General features: G+C 42.4%; 1 protein-coding gene across 1 annotated transcript; it reads right to left on the reverse strand.

Moving 5' to 3' along the window:
• Positions 1-1,935: 1,935 nt before the first annotated feature.
• On the reverse strand, positions 1,936-3,989 carry LOC122425818 (microcephalin-like). Its single transcript, XM_043444459.1, has one exon. It carries the CDS (start codon positions 3,986-3,988, stop codon positions 2,108-2,110), a length of 1,881 nt encoding a protein of 626 aa, XP_043300394.1. The 5' UTR covers position 3,989; the 3' UTR covers positions 1,936-2,107.
• Between the last annotated feature and the right edge of the window lie 15,663 nt (positions 3,990-19,652).

A 19,652-nucleotide genomic window follows, 5' to 3' on the forward strand; every position in this document is an offset into this window, starting at 1 on the left:
TGTCTTCAAGAAAGTTTTAAAAAGGAAGGACACCGAAACCTCAACTTCTGGAGGCCTGATCTTAGAAATGATTCCATATTTAAGCTATATATATGTATATGTGTATCTGTCAGTCACTCAGTCATGTCTGACTCTTTGTGACCCCACGGACTGTAGCCCACCAGGATCCTCTGTCCATGGAATTCTTCAGGCAAGAATGCTGGAGTGGGTAGCCAGTTCCCTTCTCCAGGGGATCTTCCCAACTGAGGGATTGAACCCAGGTCTCCCACATTGCAGGCAGATTCTTTACTCTCTGAGCTACCAGTGAAGTCATCCTCAGTAATACTGACTTTGAGACCTCAGTTTTTCCATCCATCACTAGGGGAGTACTTTTCTAGAAAAGTCCTTTGAGAATGTGGGAGAAAGTCAAGTAAGTCCAAAGAGTTCATCACCGATGTGTGTTTAAAATATTCCAGCTGACAAGTGGTGGCAATACAGCCTGCTTTAGTCACCCTGGTGCCTGTCAATTCTATCTCCATTTTTGGTACATATCAAAAGAGTCTAATGCCAAGCGATGGAGAGCATTCTTCCTGCATCATCACCATCTGTTTCCTTGGCACCCACTCCAGCCAGCTGTGTTGCCAGCTTTCAAGCTGTTTATTGGTGTATCACACAGAGAAGTTATGGACGCATGGACTGGATCTCCTGAAAATTGGGCATTTTTATTTCTCTCTGAAATGTTTTCTCAATGTCTTGTCATTCTTACAGAATGTCCAACAAGCACTTACTGAATGACTCCAGCTTGCCCCTGGCAACAAGGTAGACTTATAATTGTGAACAAGTTCAGTTCAGTTCAGTTCAGTCACTCAGTCATGTCCAACTCTTTGCGATCCCATGTACTGCAGTACACCAGGCTTCCCTGTCCATCACCAACTCCCAGAGCTTGCTCAAGCTCATGTCCATTTAATCGTTGATGCCATCCAACCATTTCATCCTCTGTCATCCCCTTCTCCTCCTGCCTTCAGTCTTGCCCAGCATCAGGGTCTTTTCCAAGGAGTCAGTTCTTCACATCAGGTGCCCAAATTATTGGAGTTTCAGCTTCAGCATCAGTCCTTCCAAAGAATATTCAGGACTCATTTCCTTTAGGATGGACTGGTTGGATCTCCTTGCAGTCCAAGAGACTCGCAAGAGTCTTCTCCAACACCACAGTTCAAAAGCATCAATTCTTCAGTGCTCAGCTTTCTTTAGAATCCAGCTCTATTATACATGACTACCAGAAAAACCATAGCTTTGACTAGACGGACCTTTGTCAGAAAAGTAATGTCTCCGCTTTTCAATATGCTGTCTAGGTTTGTCATAGCTTTTCTTCCAAGTAGCAAGCGTCTTTTAATTTCATGGCTGCAGTCACCATCTGCAGTGATTTGGGAGCCCCAAAAAATAAAGTCTCTCACTAAACAAGTTACACTGTAAAAAAAAAAAAATTACACCAGTGTTAACTGTCAGGAAAGCTATAAACAGAACTAGAAAAAAAATAGAAAAAGCAAAAAGAAATGGTCAAGTGGGAAGAAGCCTCACCCTGTGAGCAGAATGAGAAAGTCTGCATGCAAGTGTGCAGTGGTAGAGGGACTTTTCTACCTTTCTACTTTTCACTGGTCCAGTGGCTAAGACTCCACACTCCCAATACAAGGGGTACAAGTTTGGTCCCTGATCAGGGAACTAAGATCCCACATGCCAGAGGACACGGCCAAAATCTTTTAAAAATTAAAAATAAGACTGTGCAGTGGTGGAGACAGAGAGACAACTAAAATGTCCATTACAATGATCTGTTTGATAGAATGGTTCTGGGATTCTGGGCCCTGCTAATTAAGGTGGGAGAGAAGGATGGATAAATGTAGAATAAATAGTCTGTCTTTGAATAATAGTAATAAGGCTAACATTTCTTTCTTTTTTTTTTTTTTGAAAAAAGACTTTTATTTCAACATCAGGATTTGGAGAGGCACAGCTTGATGTACAGACTGGGCTTTGCTGCTCCGCAGTTTCAGCATCTCTCGACCGTCTAAGACGGCTGCAGGCAAAGTGCATTTACCTTTGCTGGCTTCCCAAAGAGGGGAAATTCCAGGTGGGCCGACTATGGACCTCCTAAAACATCGGTGGGTCTTTCTCTACTTCCTTGGGCTGGCGCTTCCCTCTCCGTGGATCCTTCCTCAGCACAGTCACCTACAGCGTTCAGTTCACCCTCACTGCGCGCCTCAGCAGACTCCTCCGTCTCGGGAGGCGTGCCTTCTTTCTGCACGCTCTGGGTGTCAGTGCATTCTCTCCTCTCCTCCCTGCTTCCTTTCAGAGGGCTGGGGTCTCCCCGTGGTCCTGTCCGGGGGACGAGTCCACTGGGGGCGTGCGGAACGTCACCCCCAGCGGGGCGGGCATCGCCCCCGCCCTGGGCCTCGGCCTGGGCACAGGGCCCGGGGGTCCCGTCAGCAGCAGGCATGCCCCCCGAGGTCCCGCCGCCCAGCCCCGCGTCTGCCCCGGAGAGCGCAGGCCTCTCCAGGCAGGGGCCGGGCTTTGCCGTGGAGCAGGTACCGACGGCGGGTCTGGGGCCTCTGCCGATGAGGGAGAGGTCAGCCCTGTCCAGGCGGCTGGTCCTCTCGGTCTTGGAAAGGCTCCTCTGGCCTCGGAGCGGAGAGGGGCTGGAGGGCAGCTGCTCCCCAAGAAGCCCCTCCGAGACCCTCTCCTTGAGATTGTCAGGAGAAAAGTAATCATCGTATGAGGACCCCTCGAGGGCCAGACTCTTGACAGCGGGCCTCCGCACAGAGCACAGGCTGCTCTCCGCCTCCCACAGCCGCAGGCAGGCTGCAGGGCGCTGCCTGAGGGACCGCCTCCTCTTCCGCCCCTCCTCTGAGGCTGGCCAGTTCTCCGGGGTCTTCCTTCTCTTGACGGAGGAGCCCATGGCTTGTGCACGGCCCTCGGGGCGGCCTTTTGTAGCAGAGGACACAGGAGACAAACACTTCTTCCCGTCAGACAGCCCCTGGGCCGCTGGCCGCGATGGCTTTGAGACAGGGGTGACAACCCTGCCCGCAGCCCTGCTCTGCTGGGGGGTCTCTGCCTTGGGAGGACTGCTGGTGGATCTGGGAGGAGTCCAGAGACCCAGGGGATGGGGAGCTGCTGAGGGGCCGCCATGGCCTGTCTGCAACACCGGCGACGCAGCGCACAGATCACTTTCCCTCTCAGTAATGAACTCGCCCCACTTCCTCTCCCGGGTCCCACTTGCAGAGCCTCCACAAGAATTGTCAGCAGACATGGGCAGACCACCGGCAGAAGAGTTGTCTGAACACAAAGTATCATGTGAAAGGTTCAAAGATGCTTCATGCAGAGAGTTCACAGTATTATCATCAGACTGTTCAATCATCTGGGAGGAGGTGGGGGAAAGGTTTTCCCGTTTCTCCTTCATCTCCTGCAGCCTCTTCTTCATTGCACTGTGGTGGCCCCTGTAGACTTTACCTGTTGGACTGTACACCAACGAGCCATTAGATTCAAATAAGAGGACAGGAACATTGATACCCAGAGTGGTTTTCTGCTGCTGCAGCTCTTTAGCCATTTTCTCAAATTTCTTTTGCAGTCTTTTATCATTTTCTGGTGTCTTGGGAATAAAATCTTTGGGCTGCATACACTTGCGTTTTTTTTTAAGCAGGCTTGGTAGGTGTTGGTTGGTGTTGGCTGCAGGGAACAGCAACTCATCAGTGTGAGCTCCAGCTACCCTGCATTTTTCAACCCAGAGCACCGAGACGAGCTTCACGCCTCTCTTCTGTGCTTTTTCCCAGGTGCTCTGGTACCCGTCTTTGAACACAACATGAGTTACTTGTTTGTTAAAAGTTTTTGAAACCTTTGCCCCCATATCCACAAGTTGACTCCTAAAGGTCTTGGAGTAATTTTCTGTCCCATTGGCTGACCACACTTCAACATAGGCCACAACATCTTTTAGGACCAGGCCCTGGAGGTTCCCGGGGGCCACCATGACGGCCCAAGGCTAACATTTCTGTCATCTAAAATATCTTTTAAAAAAGCTAGAAAGTTAATTCCAAATAATACATATATATTAATATGTGAAAGTGTTAGTCGCTCAGTCATGTGTGATTCTTCGTGACCCCAAGGATTGTAGTCCACCAGGCTCCTCTGTCTATGGAATTCTCCAGGCAAGAATACTGGAGTGTGGAGCCATTCCCTTCTCCAGGGGATCTTCCAGACCCAGGGATCAAAACTAGGTCTCCTGCATTGCCGGCAGATTCTTCCCTGGTCTGAGCCACCCGCGAAGTCCATATTAATATATATGTATACATGTATACATATATGTGATTTTATTTATTTTTTTTTAGAGAAGAGAAACCCAAGCCATTTGGGGAAAAGTTCTTTCACAAAAGGCCCTTCAAGTTCACTATAACAGGCAGAATATCAGACCAGAGGCAACATAGCACAGGCTGTCTAGGTTGGTCATAGCTTTACTTCCAAGGAGCAAGCGTCTTTTAATTTCATGGCTGCAGTCACCATCTGCAGTGATTTTGGAGCCCAAGAAAATAAAGTCTGTCTCTGTTTCCATTGTTTCTCCATCTATTTGCCATGGAGTGATGGGACTGGATGCCATGATCTTAGATTTTTCAATGTTGAGTTTTAAGCCAGCTTTTTCACTCTCCTCTTTCACTTTCATCAAGAGTCTCTTTAGTTCCTCCTCACTTTCTGAAAAGATAATCAGGTAAACAAGTTTCCAGTCCTTGAGTAATTTATAAACAATAAAGATGATCAGATATAAATATATACCTATGCAATATATATAGTGGGCGTGCCTTGTAGCTCAGTTGTTAAAGAATCTGCCTGCAATGCAGGAGATCCAGGTTCAATTCCTGGGTCGGGAAGATCCCCTGGAGAAGAAAACGGCAACCCACTCCAGTATTCTCGCCTGGAGAATCCCATGGACAAAGGAACCTGGCAGGCTATAGTCCATGGGGTCGCAAGAATCAGGCACGATTTAGTGACTAAACCACCATGCATTATATATAAACACATACATGTACTCACTATTAAATACATATAGAAGGTGAATGCTACACAAAAAGGTTATGAACCAAGTCAGATGATTTGGAGAATCATTACATCTATTGTTACATACATCTATTACATCATTATATCTATGGTTACATACATCTATTACATCATTACATCTATGGTTCAGAGAAGGCGGCAATTATTTCCAGTTTGAGAGATGAGAAACTGCTTCTTGGAAAAGGTATCATTTAAACTGCATCTTTTATTATTTTTGGCCATGCTGTGGGGGGATCTTAGTTCCCCAACTAGGAATTGCACCTATGCCCTTGGCAATGAAAGCACAGAGTCCTAACCACTGGACCCTGCCAGGGAATTCCCTAATATTAGCAAAACTTTAATTTTAAAATCTGATAAAATGTATAAGAAGATTTTGCATACAGCTGAAACTGCATGCTTGCTCAGTTGCTCAGTCATGGCTGACTCTTTTGAAGCCCCATAGAATGTAGCCCGCCAGGCTCCTCTGTCCATGGAATTGTCCAAGCAAGAATACTGGAGCAGGTTGCCATTTCCTATTCCAGGGGATCTTCCCCACCCAGGGACTGAACCCATGTCTCCTGCATTGGCAGGAGAATTCTTTACCACTGTGCCACCTGGGAAACCCACAATTGAAAGTTGACATTAATCCAAACAAAATTCCTGTGAATTAAGATAACTGGGGAATCTCTAAAATAGTAGCACAAAATATAACCTAATCCCATCTTAATGAATTAGCTGAGCTTGATTACCACACTCAGACAAAGAAATATTTCATCCCAGAAGAACTATGAGTGAAGCAGGAAAGAAGGAAGCCTGGAATCACATTTGAGACAAGGGAAATGTTTAGATGGTGTAGAACCTGGAGTGCTTAGAGGTTGAGTAGTGGTCTGTGATACAAAGATTCCACTGGATGTCACTTCACAAAGGATTTTGGATGGTATCCTAAAGAGTTTAAACCTTTAAGCTTTTCAATAAGAGGGTGATGTCATCAGCTCTGTAGGATAAATTGAAAGAGATTAGAGGCAAGAAGGTCAGCTTTAGGGCAATGATGGTAGTCTCTGACTAAAGCATGTTCCTGCTAAAAAAGGACTTAAGAGTTCCTTATTAGTTCATCTGTTTATTTTACAAATTAAAAACCTGAGGACTAGACAGATACAGTGATACTCTAAGCTCATTGAATGAATAATGGTAGATCCAAACTAAAACCCAATTTATGACTCTAATTCCAAAAAGGGAGAGATCCAAAGGAACTTGTAAGTTTTGAGCCCTCCACCCACCTTCCTGAGCTTCCCAGGTAGAGCTAATGGTAAAGAACTTGCCTGACAATGCAGGAGACATTAGGACCCAGGTTCAATCCCTGGGTCCAGATTTCCTGGAGGAGGACATGGCGACCCACTCCAGTATTCTTGCCTGGAGAATCCCATGGACAGAGGAGCCTGGCGGGCTACAATTCATGGGATTGCAAAGAGTTGGACACGACTGAAGTATGCACCTACCTTCCTGGACTTACTGCCTACCTGGGGACCCTTGCCTCCACCACCAGACCTGCACATCTCTTCTCCAGCCTCCCCTGCTCACCAGCTCAACCACCTGTCCTCTCCCAGTCTGTAGCTCAAAGGTCCCTACGGCCCCTCCCTCTTTCATACTCTTGTATATGCTGTGTAACAATTTACCACACACTGAGTGCCTTAGAACAATACCAGATTTTTTGGTTCACAGTTCTGTTGGTCAGAAGTCCAGCACAAGGGGACATATGTATACGTAAGGTTGATTCATGTTGATGTATGGCAGAAACCAACACAATATTGTAAAGCAGTTACCCTCCAATTAGACATAAACCAATTTTAAAAATGGTAACTGTAACAGTAACTATCGCCTAAAAAATACAAAGAACTGAATATATTAAACTTTGTAAATGTTGTAGCATTTCTCTATCCAACATACCTTACTACATATATATAATAAACTGAAAATAAATGCTGCCACATGTATAACCGTCATGGAAAAAAAAAAGGAAGCTAAAGTCATTACAAGAATGTATTAATGTGGAAAATGATTCAGTAAATCATGTTAGAAATATTTTAAAAAATAAAGAAGTCCAGCACAACATGGCTGGGTTCCCTGCTCAGGGATCATGAGGCCAAAATCAAGGTGTCAGCCTGGCTGAATGCTCGTCTGAAGGTTCTTGGCAAGACTCCACTTCCAAGCGTACTCTTATCATTGGGAGAATTCAGATCCTTGTGGTTATAGGACTAAGGTCACCACTCCCTGGGTGCCTATCATTCAGGAGCCATTCTCAGCTCCTGGAGATGAACTGCATTCTTGACAGATGGCCCCTCCACCTTCAGGCCAATGAGGATCCATCAAATCCTTCTTGGGCGTTCCATCTGTGATTTCTTCTACCTCTGACCTCTAAACCCAGATTTAAGGGACCTCTGAGATTAGGTCATACCTTCCTGAATGATCTCCTTAAGATCCACTGTGTTGTGGAGTGGAACCTAATCCCACGAGTAAAATCTACTGTATTCATAGTCCTGGGGACTAAGCGGGGTGTGTACACCATGGGATCAGGGAATCTTGGGGACCATATCAGAATTCTACCTCCACACTCCCTTCACTCTTACAAGAGTTTCATTTCTTTCAGCCAGGTTAGAGACTACAATTTAATTCCATCCAGAACAATAGTGAGAATACTACAGCTTCTTCTGATAACCTTGTTTTTCAAGGACAAGGTTTTTTTTCATTAAGCTAACATGATTTCCTGGTGGAATTTCAGGCAACATTGTAGAGGGATTTGCCATTTCCATCTCCAGAGGATCTTCCTGATTTTTTGGAGAGATTTGAAGTTAGGTGTGTTGATGAGTAGAGCTTATGTTCAAGCTATGAGTATCCATTGACCCCACTGTTTACACCACTCTACACTTCTGGGAATGTGGGTTCTTACACTTGAGCTAAGAGAATACAGAGGATCAGTCACCCTGAGTCAGAGTTACCAAGTCAGGTTATTTTTCCTCTTTTCTTCCATCTTTAAGGGCTTAACCTGCTGCACTGGTCTCAGCATCCTCATTTATAACCAGGAAGTTATTGGGGGAAAAAATTAAGTCAATTACAATCTAATTTTCCATGGCTGATTCATGTCAATGTATGGCAAAAACCACTACAATATTGTAAAGTAATTAGCCTCCAACTAATAAAAATAAATGGAAAAAAAAGGAAAAAGAAAACAACCAATCAGTGCATTGCAACATTCAGCACACTCAACATAGCAAGAGGACCACCAAGTTGCCAGCTACTCTCTATTCAGCCTGCCTTCTTTCAGCGATCATTCTATAACTACCACCGGCACCTTGTGCCTAATTAGATATTACTGTGACATATGGGCATGAAAAGTATGTGTTCCTTAGTCACCCCACTTTACTGTTAAATTGTCTGCAGAGATTTTTCCAAAAAATGAATCATTCAGCTTATTTCTTTGTCTTTTGTTTTTCCAATTCCCTTAGAGTCTATTCAGGTGATATAATTATCCTGTATCCATGGTAATGCTCATTATCTACATCTATAGGTGAAATCTTTGGGGGCTGCTGGTAAAACAATTTTTTTGCCCTTAATCTGGCTTCAATCTGTGCACCCATGAATGATGAAGCCGTTTAAAGTCACTGGTGCTAATGTGGATTTACGCTTTAGTTAGCACTGCAAGCTAATGCTCATATTCAATTCCCCACTGCATTTCTTTTTGCTTAAGTTTGACAGAGAAATACATAACCCCCTTATCTCCATCACAGTTTCTGTTCTAATGAACTGCTCAATTATAATACCTGAACTACATAACTCTTCTGAAATGGCTGTGATATTTGTAGACGAGGTATAAGCAAGAGTTCAAAATTTAAATAATATGTTCCACAAATCGCTCCAAAACAGATTAACTTCCAAGTATCAAAGCATTTAATAAAAGTCACCACTCTGACACCTTAAGGTACTGATCTTGCTGATCACACCTCATGTCCTACTTTTAACGACTTTGCTGGTTGTGTTTGTTGGTTGTTCAGTTGTGTCCGATTCTTTGCAACCCCATGGACTATAGCTCAACAGGCTCCTCTGTCTGTGGCACTCTCCAGGCAAGAATACTGGAGTGGGTTGCCATTCCCTTCTCCATGGCTGGTTGTAACACACTGTTAATGAATACCCACCAAAAGGATGTGGAGTCAGAAGACAAGGCTTTGAATTTCAGTCCTTCCACTTTCTACCTTAAGGCTACCAGTAAGTTACTGAACTTGTTCCCAGTCTCAAGTTTCCTTATCTGAAGACTTGGAATAATAATAATAATAACTTCATGAGATTCTTGTGAAGATTAGAGAGAATATGCTTAGCACCTAGTAAATGCCCAACAGATGGTGCTGTGATTTTTACTGCTGGAGTGATCCTGGTCTGGAGCTCTGTGGGAAGGCGGACTTTTAGCCCATGACCCAGAACTTCTGAATCAGAATCTTCAGTCTCGCAAGATCCTTGGGTGATCTGGGTGCACGTTAAAACCTGGGCAGCACTGGTGCTGAAAACAGAAAACTTGTGGAATGCAGATGTTTCATTTTGGCCATGGAAATGTTTCACGGGTTCTTGTCTAATACATAATTTGAAATGACATTCTTTCCAATTTTTTGCCTGTGTTGACAAAAATGACAGAATTCCTCCTCTTTTCACCCTTAGGTTAACAGAAAAATAAAATAACACATCTACAGAGACCTTAAAGACTCTATAGCTTATACCTCACCTCAAGGCCAAGGAGATGAATGGGTTAGTGGCAGATCTTGCATCACATTCTCCTGACTGGTTTAACATAAACATCCTCTAGATCACACATTTAATTCAGTAAAAGGAGGTGAAAGCTTTTATTTTCTTGAATGAACATAAGCCCAGCTACTTTAATAAGTTATTTAATAGGAACAGGGAGGAAAGAATTAGGGTACAAACATGATGTAGACAAATTAAAAGAGTGCTTAAGAGGTTAGACTTTGGAGTCAGGTTCAAAACCTGCTTGAGGCACCACGCAGGTACTGAACTCCCTTCATCCTGAACTCTCTGAGCCTTGGTTTGTTCATCTGTGACATAAAGTTACTAAAAGGTGTTTTATAAAGTTGTGGATACTAAATGAGATCACATGCAAAGATATAGTATAGAGCAAGATACATGATAATTGCTCAGTAAATGATAACAGTATTATTACTGACTTTTTAATCAAACATATATTTTTTATTGGACTATAATTGCTTTACAATGTTGTGTTGGCTTCAACTGTATGACAAAGTGAGTCAGCCATATGTATACATACATCCCCTCCTTTTCCGCCTCCCTCCCACTCCTCCATCCCACCCCTGTAGGTCACCACAGAGTGCCAAGCTGAGCTCCCTAGGCAATACCGCAGCTTCCCACTAGCTGTCTATTTTATGCATGGTAGTGTATATTTACACTACTATCTGGCATGGCTAATGAGCTCACAGATAAGCCGGGAGAAAATATGAACGTGGGTAATTCACTCAGTGTCCTAAAACAATTGATGTGATTTCTGTTTCCTTTTAATGGAAATAAATGTTCTATGAAGAACTAGTCAGTAGGTACGTAAGAACAGAAAAGGCAAAAAGAGGACACCAGAGGATCCCAGAGTGAGCAGTTGCAGGAAGTAGGGTGAGGATTGCGGCAAAAGGTGAAGAGGGTAGAAGTATTAAAATTTAGGAGCTTGGAGGAGGCGGCCTGTGAAACCAGAAGTTGGATCTCGGAGACGACAGTGCCTCTTGGCTGGTGTCTCTGATGAGGACATCATACATCTGGTTCTGGAGATATGGAGATAACTACAAACTGGAATCCATGCTGCCACTGGACAGAATTTTCTGCAGCCTCCAGCTCACAGCTCGGGAAAACAGGAAGCTAACAGCACAGAGCAGGCTCTTCTTCCTCCTCTAGCTTTCCTGTCTCCCTCTATTGTTCCCTATTTAGACAGCCTAACAGGGAGCAGCTGGCAAAGAAAGCATGTGGCTTGTAGAGCAACAGCCCAGCCGGCAGCCCAAAGCCAGGAACTGAAGGATGGATTTGAGGCTGAGAGACAACAGCTTTCTAAGTGGCACTACAGGTTGCCATAATGCGAGACCGCTTGATAAGGACCATAAGAAAGACTGCATTTTGGGGAAGAAGGGTCTAGAGAAATTAAAATAATGACTTCCAGGTGGGTACATGATTGTCATGAGCTATGCCTTGAAAAGGAGGTAAGAGTTTGCCCCATGGAGTTTCTGCCTCCTTTTTCCCTTTCCCACCTCTGTTGTAACAAACATGGAAAAATGAGGAACTGGGAGCTTGAGCATCGTTACTGCAGTCTTCCACGAACCTGGCACATATATGATTACCGGAGGCAGAGGGAAGAAGGAACAACGATGAACCCAATCTTCACAAAGCTCTTCTTGTTTTCCATTTTTGTCTGTGGTTTGCCTCTGACTACTTAGGGGTTTTGGAAGTTTCTTGTGATTGGGTTCCTGATAGAATAATGGGGATCCATGTACAAGAACAGTAACCATGAAATGCATAGAATCAACGACATTGAGTGGGGTGTGCATTTTCCATGCTTGGCTATAGCCTCCCTCCCCCAAATGGAGGGTTCTAATTATATATGCTCCTGAGTTGGGTCACTCATCAGCAAACCACATGCCAAATGGTTAACAAAGATAAAACTTCTGCTTTCTCATAGATGGAACTCAGACAGCATTATGACATTAGCTTTACCATCAGAAGAAAAAAACAAAAGAGATCCCTCAGAGAAAGTATCCTGGGAAAAACCCATCAGGATGTAAAAGGGACCAAGAAAACAACTGGGATGCAGCATCAAAGATGGAGGGAGGGTAGAAATCACATGTGTGTTTGCATATTCCCCATTCTAGCCTAAATGCCACCAATTCTTTTGTATTATGCATCATATGTATATCAAAAACAAGAACTGAGGGACAAGTCATGTATTTATTTTTTAAGAAAGAGGTGTGTATATACCTAGTTCTTTGAATTTATAGGTGATATGCATCATCTTTCTTTTTTATGCTATATCTCTATGAAGTGAAAGTTGCTCAGTGGTGTCTGACTCTCAGCGACCCCATGGACTGCAGCCTGCTAGGCTCCTCTGCCCATGGAATTCTCCAGGCCAGAATACTATACAGGGTAGCCAGTCCCTTCTCCAGGGGATCTTCCCAACTCAGGAATCGAACCAGGGTCTCCTGCATTGCAGGTGCATTCTTTACCAGCTGAGCTACCAGGGGACCCGTATAAAATTATTTTATCATTGGAATATAATTGCTTTACATGTTGGGTTAGTTTCTGCTGCAAAAACAAAGTGAATAAGCTATATGTGTACATATATCCCCTCCCTCTTGAGCCTACCTCCCATCCCCACCCCCATCTCACCCCTCTAGGTGATCACAGAACACCAAGCTGAGCTTCCAGGGCTATACAACAGCGTCCCACTAGCTATCTATTTTACACATGGTAGTGTATATATGTCAATATACTCTCCCAATTTGTCCCACCTCCCCTTCCTCTACCTGTGTCTACATATCTATTCTCTATGTCTGTGTCTCTCCTGTGTGTGTATGTGTTAGTTGCTCAACCACGTCCAACTCTTTGCAACCCCATGGACTGTAGTCCACCAGGCAACTTGGTCCACAGAATTCTCCAGGCAAGAATACTGGAGTGGGTTGCCATTTCCTTCTCCAGGGGATCTTACCAGGGATTGAACCCAGGTCTCCTGCATTGCAGGAAGATTCTTTACCATTTGAGCCACAAGGGAAGCCCTGGTTTCTCTATTCCTGCCCTGCAAATAGGTTCATCTGTACCCTTTTACTAGAGTCCATAAATATGTGTTAATATACAATATTTGTTTTTCTCCTTCTGATGTTAGAAAAGTACAACCTTCCAAGACTAAACCAGGAAGAAATAGAAAATATACATCTTTCTTAAGGAACCAAATAGATTTATTGAAAATATATACCAGACAGATAGACTGTAGGCAGTTACCTCATTTAAGTTTGTCAAGGACAGTCTGCTCAAAGTGATTGTCAATGTACTGACTAAGGTATAGATGACTATGAGGCAATACCACCCCTTCTCTGTGCCATTATTCTTTGTGTGAAAGATCATTGGTTAAGATGAATTTTGTATGCAGTTTGTTGTCATTTAGTCACTAAATCGTGTCCGACACTTTACAACCCTATGGACGGTAGCTTACCAGTCTTGTCTGTCCATGAGATTCTCCAGGCAAGAATACTGGAGTCGAAAAAAAAAAAAAAAGAATACTGGAGTCGGTTACTATTTCCTTCTCCAGGGGATCTCCCCGACCCAGGGATTGAACCCATGTCTCTTACGTGTCCTGTATTGGCAGGAGGGTTCTTTACCACTAAGCCACCAATGGAGCCCTTTGTATGCAGACATATAGCCAAAAAATCGAACACAACAAAAATAGATAAGGGACCCTTCACCTTATATGCATAATTATTCATAAACTGCATTTGAATAGAAGGTGACACTCCATATAAATCTTTTGTGCAGACTGAGACCAACACTAATGAGGTCCATTTTGCTGCCTATCAAAAAGCATTCTTCTTTGCCAATAGCTACCCACTGTGGATGAGGCGCTGCAGTCTCCATAGTGACAGAGATGGTCAGCATTTCAAAGGTGCCAACATCTTCAACTGAACAAAACCAATTGAATACGAATGTATTGGCTATAATCTCCAAGTGGAAGAGCCCTGTTCAGAATTCCCAAAGCAAAACAACACAACGTCTTTGTCCTGAAGCAAATCCTACTCAAAGTGATACTGACTCCCATGAAAACAGGTTAGTCCATGAAAAATTATTAAACAGCTATTTTCTGCTTAAGATTCTTTGCTTTAATGAATCTCAGTCCCAAAGGTTTTCTTCTTTTGTTTTGAGCAAAATGTGGGCTCATCCTTTGTGGAAATATAAAAGTTGGCAGTGTTGTGATAAGTTATATCCCTTAATGTGTTTTGTGTAGGGAGAAAAAACCTGCTAAACCTGGTGTTTACAGCATTTTCATGGACGGTCCCAATGGATCAGTCACACAATTTTTAATCTAAGAATGAACTTTAAAAATCTTCACCTAGCTTTACACTGTTGCCAATGTTCTAGATATGAAATGCTTAAGGAATAACTATCCCATTGTTAGCAGTTTTTCTCCCTTCTCCTGTTCATACCTCTTGACAAGATATAATAAAATCACTTAGATAAATTCTAACACTGTTGGGTTTGCAATGAGATTCTGCTTTGAAGTCCAGTTATGTTCCCATGATTATGCCATAGGTGATGAAAATCACATGAATTTAAGGGACATAAGAAAAAAAATTTTATTATGCAAGTGTTTTATGTGGGACTCTTCATAAAATTTGGGACTTTTCTGCACAGTTTGAGTTACATAATAATTCCACTGACTATAGATTTTAAAAAGAATACCCTTGATAGTTGTATAGCTGTGGTTTCACGCTGTTGTCTTGCTGCAGAGCTGGGTAGCTACGCACAGACTCTGTTCCTCCCACCTGCTCATTTAAAAATAAACTTCTCAAGAACTTGAATGCAAAAGCATTAGCTTAACATTTCATTAATAATTTCAATGCAAAAAAGCAAAAGTAAGATGAAATCACCCACACGGAATATGTAATATTCTTGAGTTCCTGTTATATTTGTAAAAAAATGATTCTTAATTTAGAAGGGAAAGATCTAGGTTATCAAAGGAGTATTCATCCAAAAAAAGTTAACTTTTGTTTTAAAACTTTTTGAAGATACTTGTTTTTAAAGACAATAAGACTAGAACAGATTTTCGACCAATTTGTATTCCTATGCTTGATGGGATCTAAATATATATATTGTAATTTTGCAATTACGATAAAACTATTGTTCTTTTTACTTTATTATTACTTTAGTGAAGGACAGGGAAGCCTGGCATGTTGCAGTCCATGGGGTCACAAAGAGTCAGACACGACTTAGCAACTGAACAACAATTACTTTTAAAGACTATTATTTTATAGTAGAACATTATAATATGTGTTATTTTATTAATGACAACATGTTTCACATGAGACATATATAAAAAGTGAATAGAATGTGAATACAAATATAAAAAGTAAAGAAATGAATTCAGATCAGAGTAATTTTTCAAAAGAAGACACAAATATTAAACTATGACAATAATCTTTTACATGAAAATGCTCTTATGATTGTTCCTCAGACTTCTTAACCTTTATTAGGCTCAATTTTACCACTCATGGCATAAATGAAGAATGAGGAAAAATACTGTAGTAAAAGGTATCCAAATGCACTATTCTGAATATCATAATGAACACTTTATACCATGTGAGTGTTGCTTGCAATAATTTTCTGTGCTTCTTGTTCACATGGTTATCCATCAGCATTAAAAGAAAAGACATTAAAAACACGATTTAGAGTTTTTCAAAATAACCTAGCCTTGTCCTAAGAATAAAGGAACTCAGGACAGGCTGAAAACATTGCTAGGTGGAGTCTACAGTCATAAAGAGTCAGGTAGGATACTCAGCAGATTTCCATTTTAGAGAGGAAATAAGTAGGTAGCTTCTTGTATCTCATATAAACTGGAGCTAACCAACCCCCCACTCCAGTATTCTTGCCTGGAGAATCCCCATGGACAGAGGGGCCTGGCGGGCTACAGTCCATGGGGTCGCAAAGAGTTGGACACAATTGAGCGACTAAGTACAGTGTAACCAAACCCTCCAGTAGACACACATGATCTGGCAATCAGTTCTAGCTTGGGGTCCGTTGGAAAGAATCTTAGGTGCAGAAAGCCAAGGTTTGGGCATCCACAGTGCACAAGCCTGGCCACTGTCTAGCTTGGGAGTAACCATGTGATAGGTTCATGGAGGGTACAAGATACACAGTCTTACAGATGAATTAGATACGTGATGGCCTTCTTGTTTATTCCTTTAAACCATAGTTCACTGAAAGTGAAATTCCTGACAGCTTCCTACTATGCCTGCTGCTTATTACTAATAAACCTACCGAAGCAGAGAGTAATGATAAACAGAGCCCTAGAAATCCACAGAAAGGAAATAAACAAAAGTTTGGTAAAATATTCAGCCTCACAGGAAACCTCAATTTTAACACAATTATATCTTTTAGAATTTTCACCTGTCATGTTGTCCAATATTTTTTAAAAATAATAAGCAATGCTAGCAAAGATCAAGCACACATGTTTTCTCATACACTACTGGTCTCAGCAAAAGCACAGACACCTTGGGATGCAGTATGGCCGTGTGTTTCAAGGGATTTGATGATGACCACCATCACCGTGCCAGCAAGTCCACTGTGAAGATCGGATACTTAGGGGAAAAACTAATAAAACAGTGAAGAACTATGTGCATAGATGATCCTCACAGAATCATTCATCAAGGCAAAGAAATGGAAATTCGCATGTACTCCAGACAGTTCATCTCTAACAAATGTTGAGGGGCTCAGCTGCTGCTTAGAATATAGAATGTGGAGGAGAAGGTCTGTTTTTGTTGTTCTGTTGCTACGTCGTATCCAACTCTTTTGGGACCCCATGGACTGTAGCCTGGCTCCTCTGTCCATAGAATTTCCCAGGCAAGAATACTGGTTGTTATTCAATTGCTAAATTGTGTCCAACTCTTTGTGACCTCATGGACTGCAGTAGGCCAGGCTTCTCTGGCCAGTATCTCCCAGAGTTTGCTCAAACTTATGTCCTTTGAGTTGGTGATGCCATCCAACCATCTCATCCTCTGTTGTCCCCTTCTTCTCCTGCCCTCAATCTTTCCCAGCATCAGAGTCTTTTCCAATGAGTCGGCTCTTCACATCAGGTGGCCAAAGTATTGGAGCATTGGCTTCAGCATCAACCCTTCCAAAGAATATTCAGGATTGATTTCCTTTAGGATTGACTGGTTTGATCACCTTGCTGTCCAAGGGACTCTCAAGAGTCATCTTCAGCATCACAATTTGAAAGCATCGGTTCTTTCGGTGCTCAGCGTTCTCTCTCTCTGCTATTTTAGATACCTCATAACTATTAGTCTGGGTCCTTATTCTTTAGAGACACAGAACCAACAGGAAACATATAAAGAAATGAGATATAGATAGAGAGAGAGAGAGAGAGATGGATGGATAGGTGGAGGGATAGATTGATAGACTGATAGAAAGAAATAGGTTTGCTATAGACATTGACTCACACAGTTATGAAGTTTGAGAAGTACCACTATTTGCAATATGTAAAACCAGGAAAGCCAGTAGTATAAATCAGTCCAATATCAAAGGCCTCAGCACAGGAGTGCTGATGTCCAAAAGCATGAAAAGATGGATGTCCCAGCTCAGGAAGAAAGTGAGTTCACACTTCCTTTGCCTTTTTGTTCTATTCAGGCCCTCAAAGGACTGGATGATATGCCCATCCACTATGGTGAAGGTGGATCTCTTTACTCAGCTTAATAAATCAAATGCTAATTTCAGCCATGAAATTAAAAGATGCTTGCTCCTTGGAAGAAAAGCTATGACAAACCTAGACATCGTATTAAAAAGCAGAGACATTACTTTGCCCTCAAAGGCCTGTCTAGTCAAAGCTGTGCTTTTTTCAGCAGTCATGTATGGATGTGAGAGTTGGACCATAAAGAGAGCTGAGCACTAAAGAATTGGTGCTTTTGAACTGTGGTGTTGGAGAAGACTCTTGAGAGTCCCTTGGATTGCAAGGACATCAAACCAGTCCATCCTAAAGGAAATAAGTCCTGAATATTCATTGGAAGGACTGATGCTGAAGCTGAGGCTCCAATACTTTGACCACCTGATGTGAAGAGCTGACTCACTGGAAAGACCCTGATGCTGGGAAAGATTGAAGGCAGGAGGAGACGGGGACAACAGGATGAGATGGTTAAATGGCATCACTGACTCAATAGGCATGACTCTGAGTAAGCTCCAGGAGATGGTAAAGGACAGGGAAGCCTGGCGTGCTGCAGTTCATGGGGTCGCAAAGAGTCAGACACAACTGAGCAACTGAACAACAATCTCTTCCCAAAACAGCCCTCATTGACACACTCAAATAGTATTTTACCAACTATGTGGGCATCCCTTAGCCCAGTCAAGCTAACATAAATTAATCATAACATCATGTCAGTAGAATTATGCCGGATTTGTCTTTCTGTGACTGGCTTATATAACTTCTCATGATGTCCTCCAGGTTCATTCATGCTATAACATACTGCAGAATGTTTATACGAACATCTTCTTTAGCCATTCATCCATTAATGGGCATTTTGGTTATTCCTACATCTTGGTTATTGTAAATAATGCTGCAGGAAATATGGGATTGCTGATATATTTTCAAGATCCTGCTTTCAGTTCTTTTGGGTAAATAGTAACACAATTGTTGGATCATATGAAGTTGTATTCTTTTTTTTTTTTTTTTTTTGAGGAACCGTCATGTTTTTCATAGAAACTGCACAATTTTGCTTTCCACCAACAGAATGCAAGGGCTTCAGTTTCTCCACAATCTATCCAACACTTATCTTTTGCTTTAATAATAACTCACAAATATAAGTTGATATTTCATATTTCTTTGCATTTCCATCATAATTAGTTATGTTGAGAATCTTTCTATATATCTCTTGGCCATTTGTGTTTTCTCTTTGAAAAAATGTGTGCTCAACACCTTTGCACATTTTTTAATCAGGTTATTTATTTTTTCTATTGAGCTGTAGGAGGTCCTCAGATATCTTAGGTATTAACTCCTTACCAGCTATGTAGTTTGCAAGCATTTTCTCCCATTTTGTAGGCTGCCTTTTCACTCAGTTCATTGTTTGTTGCTATGCAGAAGCTTTTTAATTTGATGTAGTCCCACTTGTTTATTTTTGCTTTTGTTGCCTGAGCTTTTGGTGTCATATCCAAGAAATCATTGCCAACACCAATGTCATGAAACTATTTCCTTCACTTCTCCATCTGCTTCTTAGTTTCCAAAATAATGCCTCTCTTTTCCTGTTGCTACCCCTTTACTGTAAAGGGGGAGTGGCAATACATGTGTGCATCCAATCCGCCTTGCTCTGATGAAAGTTGTTTTTTAAATTTCACATGTATATGGATTTACAGAGAAGTCAAACTAGTCTACATGAGTTGCATGAGGTTAGTGATAAGAATGTGTATGTGTGCGCTCAGTGGTGTCTGACTCTTTGCAACCCCGTGGACTGTAGCCTGCCAGGTTCCTCTGTCCATGGAATTTTCCAGGTAAGAATACTGGAGTGGGTTACCATTTCCTTCTTCAGGGGATCTTCCCAACCCAGGGATAGAACCAGTGTCTCTTGTGTCTCCTGCATTGGCATAAGAGGATTCTTAACCACTAGCACCACGTGGGAGGCACTCAGTGATTAGAATAAAGAGCTATTATCATTGAACACTACTAGTATATGCCACGGAGAAGGCAATGGCACCCCAATACAGTACTCATGCCTGGAAAATCCCATGGACGGAGGAGCCTGGTAGGCTGCAGTCCATGGGGTCACGAAGAGTCAGACACGACTGAGCGACTTCACTTTCACTTCTCACTTTCATGC

The sequence above is a fragment of the Cervus canadensis genome, chromosome 23 (assembly GCF_019320065.1).
Source record: "Cervus canadensis isolate Bull #8, Minnesota chromosome 23, ASM1932006v1, whole genome shotgun sequence".
Classification (NCBI taxonomy): domain Eukaryota; kingdom Metazoa; phylum Chordata; class Mammalia; order Artiodactyla; family Cervidae; genus Cervus; species Cervus canadensis.